The sequence below is a fragment of the Drosophila mojavensis genome, unplaced genomic scaffold, assembly GCF_018153725.1.
Source record: "Drosophila mojavensis isolate 15081-1352.22 unplaced genomic scaffold, ASM1815372v1 contig_16, whole genome shotgun sequence".
NCBI classification, from domain to species: Eukaryota; Metazoa; Arthropoda; class Insecta; order Diptera; family Drosophilidae; genus Drosophila; species Drosophila mojavensis.
The window spans coordinates 9,323,018-9,338,455 of NW_025318693.1; the positions used below are offsets into that span (position 1 = coordinate 9,323,018).

Sequence of the window (15,438 nt, forward strand, 5' to 3'; positions counted from 1 at the left end):
CGATATGCTTTTGTGTACAGATACCATCGATAAAAATGCAACCCTGTGAGTTTCAAATATCGATAACTTATTGACCGCAGCACTAAAGAAAAGTCATCGCAGGCTGAACTGCAGGCCCGTCGTGCTCGTTTCTGTCGTACTTGTTTCGTTTGCAAATTTAAAAAAGTTGCTTACCGTATGGATATATAGTAGCATATGGTTACAAAGTCATCAGTAACTAAATTGAAAGCGCGACTGCTGAAAAAAGTGTGTGAAAACAATGAAGAAATCTAGCATGAAATTTTCAGCTGCCAATACGAAGCAAATCACAAAGAGCAAATAAAAGAAACAATGAGCGAGCGAAACAGCAGTACTGTGTGATAGCTAGTGCAACTCTTCTTTCCAAATAAAACAAAACAAATGAGAAACAAAGGATAGAAACCCCGAAAACTCCGCACACTCACACGCACACCAATACATACAATAGGAAGAAGAGCAGATGATGAAGCAGGCAAAAAACTGTCCAATAAACGACAATAAAGTTTACAAAATGTTTGAGTATATACTATTATTTAAGTAAAGTGCTTTATCGAAAACGTAATTGTGAACACAATGCCCACATTGAAGTAATGCATTCGAACTGCAAGTGAAAGGAGAAAATCCATTGCCATCGGCTCATTTAACTGTCTGTGTGGCTGTGTGTGTATGTGTGTCTGTGCCCGTGCCAGTGCGAGTGCTTCAGTGTGTGTGAGTGTGGAATTAAAATTGGGTTTGGGGTTGATAAATTGTGAAAAGTGTTAAACGCCACAGAACTTTTTCCCCTTTACCGCAAGCATTTCCATACAAAAATAAAATAAAAAGGGTATAGCTAAAAATGCCCAGCGCCTCGTTTACATCATCGCGCACCTATGTGCGCCGCTCCAGACGAAAAGGAGCCAATCGCATAGCCATGCCAAATCGTCCCACGGGCAACATAATGGATCCCATGCTGCAGCAGTCAGTGCACGCACAGCAAAACAATACTGCAGCAACGAGCACAGCCTCTGCAACAGTAGCAGCAGCATCAGCAGCAGCGGCTGCTGCAGCATCAGCTGGAAGTAGCAATAATTCAAACAGTAGCAGCAACAACAACAACAACAACAATACTGCTCCCAGCAGCAGCAATGCCGCGGAATACTTTGATAGTGGTCAATCTACGAGTAGCGCGGCTGCTGGATCCTCCGCTGGCCTCAATCAAAACCCGTGCATGAGTAACATCTACAATTCTGTGCAGATCATGGACACCTCCGATAGCAACTCAACACTGGCCAGCACCTCGTCGGCCGCTGGTCCCAGCAGCAGCAACAGCAATAGCATCACCTGCAATTCCAATTTTCCCAGCACATCGGCTGCCAGTCAGGGCAACAGCAGCAACACTAGCAGTAACAGCAGTGGCAACAGTAGCAGTAGCAGCGCCTCCTGTTGCCATCAGTCGCCATATGATCTGCGTCGCAAGATATCCGCCGTGAGTAACCATGATCAGTGGTGCTCCTCCGGCTCTAGCACTGGCCAATCTGTGGCCATTATGGTGGGTCCATCCAGCAGTTCGCCGCCATTACTCAACCCCAGCAATTCACCTGCCTGCTCCTCATCGGCATCGTCGGCTTCCAATTCATCATCGACTTCGTCGTCGCCATCGGCCATTGTACAGGCGCCCTCAACCAGCGCCACCTTTCCCGTAAGCAATGCGCCCACAACAGGTGCCACGCTCGCGCAGCCCCCGAATGTGCACAGCTCTGTGCCGCAGCAGCAGCACTGTGGCGCCTTGCCCGTGGGCGGGGCTGCAGCGGTAATTGAGGAGAATAATTATATGCTGCCGGCACGCAAGCGCTCACGCCGCCTTTACACGCAGAGCGGGGAGACGGACACGGCGGCAGTGCCCAGCATGGATGCGGGCAGTGGAGGCAGTGCGGCCAGCGGTGCTGGACCCACAGCTGCGCAGTATTTGCAATATGAGCTGGCCGATGAGGTGCTGCTGGCCATATTCTCCTACCTGCTGGAACAGGATCTGTGCCGTCTGGCGCTGGTCTGCAAGCGCTTCAATACCATTGCCAACGACACGGAACTGTGGAAGCGTCTGTTTCAGTCGGTGTTCGAGTACGATTTGCCGCTCTTCAATCCCGAGCTGTGCAAATTTGTGTTCGAGAAGCCCGAGGAGTCGGAGTATGCCAATCCTTGGAAGGAGAGCTTCCGCCAGCTGTACCGCGGCGTTCATGTGCGCCCCGGCTATCAGGACAGGCGCCAGCCCGGACGCAGCATCGTCTTCTTCAATACCATACAAGCAGCTCTCGAGCCGGCCTTTGCCGCTGGCTCCAATGCTGGCGCTGGCGCTGGCAATCTCTCTGCCGGTCTCTCGAACACCACCAGCAGCACCGGCACCGGCAATGGTGGAGTTGGTGCTGGGGGAGGCGGTGCCAGTGTCAATGCTCTGGCCAATATATACGAGGAGAATGTGCCACCAGCCGAGCATCCAGGCCCATTAATATTCCTGCATGCCGGCCACTACAAAGGAGAATATCTATTCATTGACTCCGACGTAGCACTCGTCGGAGCAGCACCCGGCAATGTGGCCGAGTCGGTGATACTGGAACGCGAGGCAGGCTCCACTGTTATGTTCGTGGAGGGTGCCAAGTACGCATATGTGGGCTATCTAACGCTCAAGTTTTCCCCGGAGGTCACCTCAACGGTGTCGCATCACAAGCACTATTGCCTGGACATTGGCGAGAATTGTTCGCCAACTGTGGACAACTGCATCATACGCTCCACATCGGTGGTGGGAGCCGCTGTCTGTGTGGGCGGCGTCAGCGCCAATCCCGTTATACGTAACTGTGACATCAGCGACTGCGAAAACGTCGGACTCTACGTGACGGACTACGCCCAGGGCACCTACGAGCACAACGAGATCAGCCGTAATGCCCTGGCCGGCATTTGGGTGAAGAACTTTGCCAGCCCCATAATGCGTGAGAATCATATACACCATGGACGCGATGTGGGCATATTTACCTTTGAGAATGGCATGGTATGGGCTTAAACATATGAATATGTATCTATGATTTGCATATAGCTGAAATAGTTATTCACCTTAAGCTTCTATAATTGCCGTTTAATTATTATAATTGTTATTTCAGGGTTATTTTGAGAAGAACGATATACACAACAATCGCATAGCTGGCTTTGAGGTCAAAGCTGGCGCCAATCCCACAGTGGTCAAGTGCGAGATTCATCATGGTCAGACGGGCGGCATCTATGTGCATGAGAATGGACTGGGACAGTTCATTGAGAATCGAATACATTCAAATAATTTTGCGGGTATGTGAAGCTATGATTACTAATAACAAACTTTCGATATCGATAATAGGCAAGGAAATTATAAAATATTATAATAGAGAAAACCTTTAGGTGAATATAGTTAAGTGATACAGCTCTTTGATTTATGGATTACGCTTTTATATTTACTTTCGAAGAAAGTGTTTCGAAATGATTACTAAACTGCAGTCAAATTAATTAATCGATAATGTAAACTGTGTTTCTATTCCAATAATGCGAATTTAATTTCTGAAATAATATTGAAATTTCTATTGACCACTTAGTTAAGTGATCGATAATCGTTTTGATATACATCTCTCATGTTTTCGATAACCAAATGTGTGGCTAATTCAAATTCAATTTATCTCTTCAGGTGTGTGGATAACATCGAACAGCAATCCAACCATACGCAAGAATGAAATCTATAATGGCCATCAGGGCGGCGTCTATATCTTTGGCGAGGGACGCGGCCTCATTGAGCATAATAACATCTATGGCAATGCACTGGCTGGCATTCAGATACGCACGAACAGTGATCCGATAGTGCGGCACAATAAGATTCACCATGGACAGCATGGGGGCATCTATGTGCACGAGAAGGGCCAGGGGCTGATTGAGGAGAATGAGGTGTACTCGAATACTTTGGCCGGCGTGTGGATAACCACGGGCAGCACACCAGTGCTGCGACGTAATCGCATACACTCCGGCAAGCAAGTGGGCGTCTATTTCTATGACAACGGACATGGCAAGCTGGAGGATAACGATATATTCAATCATTTGTACTCGGGTGTGCAAATACGCACGGGCAGCAATCCGGTGATACGTGGCAATAAGATCTGGGGCGGCCAGAATGGCGGCGTTCTGGTCTACAACGGCGGCCTGGGTCTGCTTGAGCAGAACGAGATCTTTGACAATGCCATGGCTGGCGTGTGGATCAAAACCGACTCGAATCCCACACTCAAGCGCAACAAGATCTATGATGGACGCGACGGCGGCATATGCATCTTCAATGGCGGCAAGGGCATACTCGAGGAGAACGACATCTTTCGGAATACGCAGGCGGGCGTGCTGATCTCAACGCAATCGCATCCGATACTCAGACGCAATCGCATCTACGACGGACAAGCAGCTGGCGTGGAGATAACAAACAATGCAACAGCCACGCTGGAGCACAATCAGATATTTAAGAATAAGTTCGGTGGCCTGTGCCTGGCCAGCGGTGTGCAGCCGATAACGCGCGGCAACAACATATTTAACAACGAGGATGAGGTGGAGAAGGCGGTGTCCAGCGGCCAATGCCTTTACAAGATTAGCAGCTACACATCCTTTCCCATGCACGACTTTTATCGCTGCCAGACCTGCAATACAACGGATCGGAATGCCATATGTGTCAATTGCATAAAGAATTGTCATGCAGGACATGATGTTGAATTTATACGACACGATCGGTGAGACGACTCAAAATATATTTATACTTACATGAGTATTTCATTAATCGAATTCCGTTTGATTTCGCAGTTTCTTTTGTGATTGCGGTGCCGGCACCTTATCCAATCAGTGTCAGCTGCAGGGCGAGCCCACGCAGGACACGGACACGCTCTATGACTCGGCAGCGCCCATGGAATCGCACACACTGATGGTTAACTAGGGCAGTCGCAGCATCAGCATCATCGATAAAAGCACTCTAATGGTATTTTATATATTCAATTAAGCTCTCAACTGTTTAGACTCTAAGACGTTCGCTAATTCGCCCTCTCCCACAAAATTGTGTTGCTGTACATATTCACGAAGACACACACAAACACATATACTCACACACTTACCCGCCTAGAGATACACACACACACACACACCCACGCCCTCAATAATACAAACCATTGTATATAAATAATAATTAATCTGCGTTCAAAATTTAACTCAATGTGCAATTTAGTTTAAACTTTAAACCAACTCAAAATACAAATTATGGAAATGCTTCGACACCTGTCCAATGTCCACACAATCTGTCACAACGAAACAAAATACATTTTCAAAATAATGCATTTCTTTTTGTACAAGAAACGAGAATGTTGATGAAATGAAGAAACGATATGATACGCTAAAGGGTGATAAAGGTGTACGAGAAACCAGAAAGAAAGCCCAGTGAAGAAAAAACGATTTTGTAATGTAGCTAAGTAGTTTTTTTAATTCCAACTAAAAACTAAAACAAAATGAAATGTTTTTTAAGCCGACAACAAACAACAAATTAGAAAACAAACTAAAAACTCTAACAATACGAAAAGCAATTTTAAGTATTAATAACAAATTAGATAAACGACAGCAGCCGCTTTTTTGCTTTAGCAACAAAACTAACAAGCATACAAATATAAATATAAACATATGCATACACATATAAACATAAACCTAAACATATACATATACATAAACATAAATATATATATATATATATATATATATATATATATATATATATATATATTTATATATCAAAATATATATATTTAATAACCTATGCATAAATACCGTTTTCAGAATCAAAAGCGTTTAAAAGCATCCAATAATGAGCAATATTTCATGTCTAAATGTTAAAAAACAAGTAATAATACTTATAATAATAATATAAAAAAAAACAGCGTAAAGCTTAACGAATATATATATATATATATATATTTGTGTCATTTTAGCAACTTAAGCTTAAACAACAACAAAATGAACTGTTTCGGTTTGCGACAAGTATTCAAAGTATTCGAATTATGCAAACTAATTATTTTAACTATAATCGATATTAGTAAGTAGCATTATATACTACATATATATATGAAATGAATATATATGTACATCGTGTATGTTTGTAGAGCTACACAGCAACTAGTTTTATATAAATACATATACATATATACATATATATGCGCAGCGTAGATCAGTTTAATTTTTTGATAAAATTCATTGACTAATTTGTGCGTTTGCATTTTGTTTATTTTTTTTAAGAATTAACTAGTTTTGTTTGCACTATTTTCTCTGCTAATATTTTGATATAATATGTTGCCAATGTGTTTTAGTTATGTTACATTTTCGCGATTCGCTTGTTTTTACATATTTTTAGTTTTGCATAAATCAAACAACTTTAAAGCTGATCAATTTAAGGATAAAAAAAAAAAAAACATAAAAAAAATGAAACAAACCATATGCTAAACATACATATTTTACTTATCTAAATATAGGAAAAAACAACACAAACACACACAGACACCAACACAAACATATTTCAAGTATATAAGCGTATTTACTAACAACAAAAATATATATAAAATAATAGCGTTGTGCAGACCTACGATATACACATATATATGCATATATATATGTGTGTGTATTTGTATTTGTATTTCGATGTAAGAGCAAAAGAGCAACGACAATTTTGAATTGTAAAACATACAGACCCAAGCACACACACACACACACACACACACACACATACATACACACTCAGACACACCTATATTATGTAGAAATGAATTTTAATGTGTTACCTACGCATCGTCGTCGACTTGGACTCACAGACAACAAACTAATTATACATATACCAGGTATAAGCTAAAATTATATTTGAAATTATTTCACAAAAAAAAAAAAAAAAGAAAAGAAAAACAAAACAAAAATTATTGCAGTTTATTTATTTAGTATACATATATAGATAGTATAGTATGTACATATATACATATACAGCCGTCATAAAAATCGTAGTCCAACTAATCGTAAAATATTGGCCATCAAACCTTAATGATGAATTTAATATCAGCATCTGGATTAATAACAATCCTAATATTAATTTATATTCTACTATTTTTATGACTACAGCCTTAAGTTCAACCCTCGCAGTTCAAGCCGTCTAATTTGAAAGTCAACAAGTTAAAAATTTTTTTATTGCAACTTAACAGTTTTTGTCTGCAGACAGCAGGGCGACAATGTTACAAAAATTGCCTGCTTTAGCATATTGTATGGCACACAGGCCAAGACAGTCCTTGGCACTGGGATTGCGATAGTAGGGCAACAGATACTTAACCACATTTATCTCGCCCAGCTGGCTGGCATGGTGGAGCGCTGTGCGACCGCTGCCATCCGCCACCTCGAGATCGGCGCCGGCCAAGCGATATGACTCCAAGCGATCGACATTCCCATCTTCAGCGAGTGAGCGCAGCTTCTGGGCCAATTCCAATGGGCCTTCTGTGAGGGTGGCGCCCTTCTTTAGCAATATCTCAATCAGTTCATGATTGTCCGCATCGATGGCCTCGTGCAGTGGCGTTCGATTGAATCGATCGGTCAAATCCACTGGGCTACCATCTTTTAGTAGGGTTCCGACGCACTTTTTCTTGCCCAGAAAACAGGCCAGATGCAAAGCCGTCCGCCCCTCTGTGTTCGTATCGCTCAGATTGGCGCCGTATTGCTTCAGATTTGTCAGTTTATGTGGATTGTCCTCTCGGATGGCTGCTTCGACGAGCGCTGGAAAGAATGTGGCACACATTTCACCGCGTTTCTTGTCTTTGGAGACTTGGAGATTTCGTGCCACGCCTTCGATGAAATCGACTTCAACGCTTTTAGCTGACGTTGGTATGGTTAATTCGCCGCGCAAACTTTGTTCCATCTTTTCCTTCTTAACGTCCACGTCCCACTCCTTTTTTCCCAGCACATAGGACAATTTGGTTAATGCTGCCTCCTGAGTCATATCGTAGGCACAGACCACGCCCAATTCCATCCAATTGGACGTTAAATGTTGGGGCATCACTTTGCCATTGGAACATTGCGTCATGTTCACAACCACAATACCACGAGAAATCGCATCGGAGATGACATCCGACAGCTTATGATCATTGGTTGGTATATTGCCGATGCCGTAGCTCTGTATGACAACGCCCTTCATAGGGGGATTGAAGAAGCTCTGCATCACCTCGACTGAGATGCCTGGATACAAACGTAGCAGGCTGACATTCGGCTCCATTTCAGTGAATACCGTGAACGGACCTGAATTGTTCGGCTGAAATATGTTTTTGTTGTCGATGTCGATATTAACGCTACATGTGCCCAGTGCCGGGGCATTGGGCGAATCGAATGCGTGAAAGGAGTTGTTTGCTCTCTTAGTGCTGCGGCAGCCCCGCAACACTTTGTGGCCAAAGACCAGAATCACCTCGGGCAGATCAAAGTTGCCAGCGATCAGCAGCGATGTAACAAAATTGTTCCGGCCATCTGTGCGCAACTCAATGATGGGCAACTGGCTGCCGGTTATTATAACGGGCTTGGTAAGATTCTCCAGCATAAATGCGAGAGCTGAGGCAGTAAACGCCATGGTGTCTCTGCCGTGCAGTATGATGAAGCCATCGTAGCGTTCGTAATTATCCTGCAAGCAAAAAGATTAACGCAAATAGAAAGTTTTGAGTTTTTGAGAATTATGCGTACTTCCACTTCTTTGGCCAAGTGCACCCAATCATCCAAATGTATAGAGCTGGAGTTCATCAATTGCGTAAACTCGACTATATCATAAATCACACGATATTGCGTGTCATGAATCCATGGCAGGACCAAAGGCGAGTTTTCGCCTCGCTCGAAGGGCAGTTTGTAGTCTTTGTCGTGAAAGCTGGTATCTTCGCGCAGTCGTTTAATGAGTTCTCCGCTAACGTTTTGCAAAGCTGACGACAAACGAGCCTTTTTAAATATTGTTTAAATCTATTGGATATATTACACTTACACCCGTCTTCCATCCGCATCATGCCAATGCAACCGCCAGTGTAGATGACAAGGATTCGTGATTCTTTACTATGCGCACAGCGACATGATGAGTTTGCCATTCCTGCCTACTGTCACGTTACGTTAACTGAATTTTAAATTTTGTTTTTCCAAAACTTAAGTAATAAATTCTTACTTGTAAGTGACATTGCTTTCAAAAGATTAAATTTCTGAAAAATTCAAATGAGATAGCGTTGCCAGACGATCACAAAGACAACAATTTTCGAATAAATGTGTTATTTAGTGTCAATTGTTATTTTGTATGTTTAAACGGTATAGCTTGATACTGACCATGGATTCATAAAGCAGTAAAAATTTAAACAGGGTGTTACTAATTTGACAGTTTGTGGATTCTTTAATTTTAGTAGAGGGCGCCACTTCATTAATTTAAATAATCTGGTGCTCCCAGATGTATACCAGCAATGAATGTTATTAACATAAAATATTCTCTGTTAAGCAACATTTTCGTCGAGATGCCAAACGAACGGTTGTGTGACCATATTTATAAACATGATATTATATGTGTAAACATTCAGACCTGTGCCTGTGTGTGTGTGTGCACATGTGTAAACAAATTGATCCGGCTATCGCTTATGCCGGGGCCAAACAAATAATTTTCAAAGAATAATAGCGTAAACTTTAATATTTACCGAGAACTGTGCGAAATCGTGAAAATGAGTTTACAATTTACCTGGCGATCACAGTTACTCTCGTGTGTATTGAGTTTATACAGCAGATCTATCAGTGCGCTTAGGATCGCTGCCAATAAGCAATCGTGACGTCACGTGCTTCTTCTTAATGCGAGCGACGCACACCTGCAACGATCTTGAGCCACTGCCATGCGGCCGACCGCTAGAGATGTCCAGGAATGAGGCAATGAGGAATTTTCTGTAACCGTAAGGACAAGGAACTTGATGACATTTTAATTAAGATGCACAACCCAACAATTTACCGTTTGTCATTAATTAATTAGAGCAACAACAACAATGGACTGATGCGAACAGTTGTTGCTAATGTCTGCCAAAAAAACAAAACAAAGCGAAATAAAACGAAATCAAAAAATAAAACAACTACAGAAAAGAACGAAGCCACAGCATGCAACAGCAGCAACATCAACGGCCCAGCAGCAGCAGCAATAACGGCAACAAATTATTTGCTAGAATTGAGCAATTTGCTAGTTCTGCGTTGCGTATAGGCAATATTAAAAATAAAGTACGAGCGCCCAGCGAAACGGCAAGAGCAGATCACCTTGTCTAGAGATCATCCATTCGGAAGATGAACAAACGCGGCATTATCATTCTGTGCATCATTGCCACGCTGCTGTGCATTGTGCTCGGCGCGAACTTCTACTTCATGTACTATCTCAACGCCGAGGAGGGTCAGCTGGCGAGCGTGCGTGCGCTGGAGAACATGATCCGGCACAAGATACGACATCTGAAGCCAGCGTATCTAAATCGCAATCCTCGCTTCTTCATGTTCCGCAACAAGCTGCTGAAGAACTACAAGCAGGCCAATTACGAAAATGCCAGCGTGCTCTGGGAGATAGCCAACTGGGTGAGTCCACATACATATATAGTATATATCTATGTAACAATATGTGAACAATGTTTGCTTTTCGCAGTGGCCACACGAAAACGAGATATATCCCTTGTACGACTCCTCAATGGGCCAGCTGCTGAAGACGTTGCGCGACGAGCCCATCACCAGGGCCAGTAATTTGGCACGGGGCACACAGCTTAAGCTACTGCTACGTCTAAGCCAGCAGCAGAAGGTAATCTTCAAGCCGCAATGGTATCCACGTGACGTGGTCATAGAGGGCGTCGTCTATAGCGGCAAGGATCGCCATGTAGCCGAGGTGTATGCCTTCTATTTGGGCGCTGTGCTCGACTTGCGCTGGACGCCCATCGTGGTCGGTCGCGTGGTGAATCTCAAAACTGAGATCTACGCCCACGGCGACCAGGAGCTGCAGAACACCATCAAAATTGAGGTGGATGAGGAGGGCAAGGAGACATACTGCCTGTATGGCAGATGTCACTACTGCAACGAGGAGGAGACTGTCTGCGGCGATGAGCAGCACAATATCGAGGGCGTCATCATCTACATTGTGCCGGGCACGCTGGCCAAGCGGCGTTCACCCTGGCAACGCACCTACAAGGAGGAGAAGCGCGCCATTTGGGAAGATGATATGACCTACTGCAAGTAAGAGGAGCTAAAAATCAACTTTACCCAGATATTCCAGCTCATCTCATTCCATTTCGCAGATCTCTCAAGAACAAGATGGAAACAATGCGACTGTTGGACCTCATAGATGTGGCCATCTTTGACTATCTGATACAGAATGGAGATCGTCATCATTACGAGACGCGCGAAGAGCGCGTGGTGCTCATTGACAATGGCAAGGCGTTCGGCAATCCCAACAAGGATCATCTGGATATACTGGCACCGCTCTATCAGTGCTGTCTGTGAGTTTGAATCCTGATTATAATTGGTAAACTTGTATTTACTTCGGAACCCCTTTCCCAGCATACGTAAATCCACATGGGACCGTCTACAAGTATTCTCGGGCGGCGTTTTAACCGAAATCGTCGATCGTCTGTCCAAACAGGATGCTCTCTATCCGCTCATCACGGACAAGCATAAACGTGGCGTTGAGCGCAGATTACTCGTGGTGTTCGCTGTAGTGGAGTACTGCATGGACAAGGAGGGTGACAAGATGTTCAAGACGCTCTAGTTCCAGTTACAGATTAGCTAAGGTCTAGGTTGTTATTAGGTTTAGTAATTCAAGTGCCCAAATACACGTATTCTATCTATAGTTATATAGCGATTGCTTAAAATGCTTCAAATGAAAGAGAATGTTTCAACGGCTTTTCCAGATCAATTGTTAAATTTAATGTTACAATCCACTTGTAACTATTAGTTTTATTTAAAGTTAAGATTGTTGCCTAGTTTAAACAGAATACAAACTGAAAGAAAACAAAACTAAATATTCTGAATGCAGTTTAAATAACCGCATATGTCGGTCTGTTGATCGGGTCGAATGGTTCAGATTTTCTTTCTCATTTACTTCTTTCTCTCTTTATTAATTTTGCTGAAAGTGAACAGTTTATTAAACTGTTTGTTGTTCCGATTGTTGGGTCGATTCTGCAATAGATTTCAAATGATTTATATAATTTATTATTTTCAGTTTTTACGATTCAATCCACCAAACATACCTTGCCGCGTGTTTGTGATTTAATTTCTGTGCCCTGCGCACGCTTAGCACCGCCTTGAAATTGTCGGAAGTCGACGTTCTTATAGTCAAAGTTTTGCACCGCTGCACTGTTGGGGGGCAGTTGTACGGGTCTATTGGAGCTTTGTTGTTGCAGGCGTTGCTTGGCCTTGAATCGGTTGTTCTTCTCCTGGCGTTTCTGCTGGCGCTTGCTGAGCACAGGTGCTGGAGTCTCCGCGGGACTTCTCTCGATGGGAACTTCAGTCACATCGTCGTCATCATCGTCATTATCAACTTCTATTGTGTTTTGTTGTGATTGGTTAGTTATTGTTTCGGCCCCGGACGTCGAAGCACTTGGCTTCTCCTCGCTCTTGCTGCGTTTCGCTTGCGTGGATGGCTCCGTTGCGGGCTGTTTGCGTTTGAGTTGCTCTTTCAGTGGTAGACTCTGTACGGGATCCTCTTCCACCTTTGGCTCGATTTCCAGCTTGATGTCCACCGGCGCTGGTTCGGCGGGGCACAGACGTCGCTTGAGCAGCTCATTATTCTCCTTTGCGGTCTGCTCCAACTTCTGCTGTTGCATGAGCGGCAGTATAGCCACGTAGCGCTTGTAGGGCATGCGCATTGTCTGACTCTCTTGGCGGCCGCGCATCCAACGCATCTGCTCCTCCTGTGAGGGCTTCGCTGGCCTTTTGAATAAAGATAGGGCCGGTGCTATTAGGGGCACCGTAGGTACCTCTAATTTTGGCTTCTTTGTATGTATTAATTTGCCCGTGGGATTACGACTAAGCAGCGTTGGCAAATCATCGCGTGTCTCCTCCACATGCGAAAAGTCAAGAGGGCAATTCAGTTTGCTGCTGAAGTCCTTGTTGCTCGGTGACAAGTTCAAGGGTGCAATATGTCGTGCTTCCAATATGGGCTGTAAGTGAGAAGATATCAGAGTAAAGTCTAGACATTGAAGTGGGGATTCACTCACTTTGATCAAAGGCTGTTCCCGCGCCCGCAACACAATTTGATGCAATGTGTTCAGCTGCTGGCGCACCAAGGGGGGAATTGGATTGCAGCAGGCCAATATGCCCTGCATTTCACGAGGCAAACTTTCGGCTATTTGTAACATCATATGATTGGGCAGCACATAGCCGTAGCTTTCGTCTTCCTGGCGAGCGGTCGAATCGCGCCACACAAAGATGCCGCGCAGAGCATGTAGCTGGCGATTGTCAAAGGAGCGCTTCGTCTTGCGCACTAGATCCAGATGCGAATCCGGTCCGATGTGCGGCTTGGTGTAGCGCTTCTTGCAAACGTCTGTGCTCATCTGATAGACCATGCGCAAGCCCTGTAGTCCCTGCTCGGATTGCAGCAGATCGTTCGTGAGGCGCTCGTATATATAGATGAGATAGTGGGTGTCTTGGCGTGCATAGTCAATCAGTTTCTGCGGCAGCGGGCGCATGCGCCAGTCTGCCAACTGCAGGCTCTTATCAACATCCAGATCCAGGTAATGCTTCAGCAGAAATGCCAGCGAAAGTCGGGCCATGTTCAAGGCCTTGGCTGCCCGATGTGTATCAAACATGTTGACGATATATAAAGATAGATCGCGTTGCAGCCATTCGATATCGAGATCTGCCCCATGCAATATCTTGAGCACCTTGGGATCGGTGAGAACGAGATTTAGGATGTGCATCTCCTCGCGCAACTTCAGCGTATCGAATATATAGTCCTTGGTGCGTGTTGACATCTGCACCAGGCATGTGATGCCCATAAAGGTGCGGTATGAATGATGCTCCACATCGATGGCTATTTGGGACGCTTTACGCAGCTCAGTCAGTGCCTGCTGCAGTGCATCCACACTGTCCACTAACATCAGTTCAGTTTGGGCTGGCGGTGCCGGCAAGACGGGCTTTTGCTTTTGCAATTGCTCACTGGGCGGCTCAAATTTCAACAGCTCAAACTCATACGGATGTAGGAAGGACACCACGTTGCCAGTATCATCGTATTCGGGCAACAGTGCCAAGGGCTTCAACGAATTGGGCTTCTCTGTAAGACGTGGTCGGAAAGGATTCTGGGCGCTATTGTCTACGGGCACCTTAAACTGCATTTGGGGGCGCATTATATTCTGTGCCGTAAACAATCGTGCCGAGACCGTGTTACGCGTTGGTGTCCCGGGAGTCGTGCTGCAGCGATTCCAGCTGCCAGCACGTGGTGATTCTTTTGTTACAGTCGAGGGTTTTGCGGCACGCGATGTGGATTGTACATCGACCTGGGTTTCGACAACCACGGGCTGGTTGCCTCGTCTTAGGCCGCTCCTTATGTCTAAGTTGGTTGTGATACGTTCGAATAAAATATCATTGTATTCCTGTACCATTTCCAGTTGCTCATCGCCTTGACGCCTGTGGGTATTTTATTAGATTTGCATGTGAATGTAAATGAAATAGAAGTTTACCGTCTAATATCGCCTGATATATTTTCCGTCTTTAAAACCTTGTTAATCAATCCCAGCACTCGCTGTGACTGCTCCTCCAACATGCGCGCATACCCGGGATAACTCATGTAAACCGAGCGGGCTGCGCCCTGTGGGAGGGTATTACAAATGCGTGTGGCAGCCACAACATTGCGATATGCATCCTAGATAATAGTGAATATGAGACTTTGCAAATATCTTATATCAAATATCATACCCTTACCGTTGTAAAGCTTGGTATGTCCCTGGGATCAGAGCTGGCTTGAGATGTTGACGGTTGGGGAGCGGCATCTTCTTTAGACTGTTCTGGTTCCGTCGGATTTTTTCGTTTTGGTGGCTGTGGCATTGTGTTGGGTATAGCGTAATGAATAATTTTTGAAATTGTGTGAACTTTTATATTTTATTTGTTTGCTGGTTGGGTACAAAGAAATGTGCGTTTTTCTTCTTCTTCCGAAAGAATTAAAAACACCGATAATTTAGGGTTGTCAACTACTACCAGCGGCAAATTTTAATTACTCATTGAAATGCAAGACTATTGAAAACGATCCAATTCGAGCTGGCCATACAAATTTACAGAGAAGAAAATTATAAAAAATTGACTGAGAGATTGAAATGATTTCGACAACATATTCGACCGCATCATGTTTTAAATGTGTTAAATGTTTGGACTGGTCTCAGT

At 44.3% G+C, this 15,438-nt stretch overlaps 4 protein-coding genes across 5 annotated transcripts; 2 read left to right on the top strand and 2 right to left on the bottom strand.

Annotated features, from left to right (window-relative positions):
• The first annotated feature begins 84 nt into the window (after nt 1–84).
• LOC6572899 (F-box only protein 11) lies at nt 85–5,714 on the top strand. Its single transcript, XM_001998968.4, has 4 exons — nt 85–3,037; nt 3,147–3,327; nt 3,698–4,772; nt 4,843–5,714. Exons 1-4 carry the CDS (start codon nt 854–856, stop codon nt 4,970–4,972), a joined length of 3,570 nt encoding a protein of 1,189 aa, XP_001999004.1. The 5' UTR covers nt 85–853; the 3' UTR covers nt 4,973–5,714.
• Nucleotides 5,715–7,214: 1,500 nt separating this feature from the next.
• Nucleotides 7,215–9,315, bottom strand: LOC6572898 (L-asparaginase 1). The gene is made up of 3 exons (XM_001998967.4): nt 9,062–9,315; nt 8,773–9,002; nt 7,215–8,713 (listed from the first exon to the last, which is right to left on the bottom strand). The coding sequence occupies exons 1-3, from the start codon at nt 9,159–9,161 to the stop codon at nt 7,253–7,255; spliced, it is 1,791 nt and encodes a 596-aa protein (XP_001999003.2). The 5' UTR covers nt 9,162–9,315; the 3' UTR covers nt 7,215–7,252.
• Nucleotides 9,316–9,606: 291 nt separating this feature from the next.
• LOC6572897 (glycosaminoglycan xylosylkinase homolog) lies at nt 9,607–12,083 on the top strand. 2 transcript variants are annotated; one of them, XM_015166644.3, is made up of 5 exons: nt 9,607–9,995; nt 10,073–10,653; nt 10,721–11,298; nt 11,361–11,561; nt 11,623–12,083. In XM_015166644.3, the coding sequence occupies exons 2-5, from the start codon at nt 10,375–10,377 to the stop codon at nt 11,828–11,830; spliced, it is 1,266 nt and encodes a 421-aa protein (XP_015022130.1). In that variant the 5' UTR covers nt 9,607–9,995; nt 10,073–10,374; the 3' UTR covers nt 11,831–12,083. The 2 variants fall into 2 exon arrangements, with proteins under 2 accessions (XP_015022130.1, XP_001999002.1); XM_001998966.4 differs by having other exon boundaries at nt 9,607–10,653.
• LOC6572896 (exosome component 10) lies at nt 11,974–15,413 on the bottom strand. The gene is made up of 5 exons (XM_001998965.4): nt 14,983–15,413; nt 14,742–14,923; nt 13,281–14,688; nt 12,312–13,223; nt 11,974–12,240 (listed from the first exon to the last, which is right to left on the bottom strand). Exons 1-5 carry the CDS (start codon nt 15,103–15,105, stop codon nt 12,160–12,162), a joined length of 2,706 nt encoding a protein of 901 aa, XP_001999001.1. The 5' UTR covers nt 15,106–15,413; the 3' UTR covers nt 11,974–12,159.
• Nucleotides 15,414–15,438: the final 25 nt, after the last annotated feature.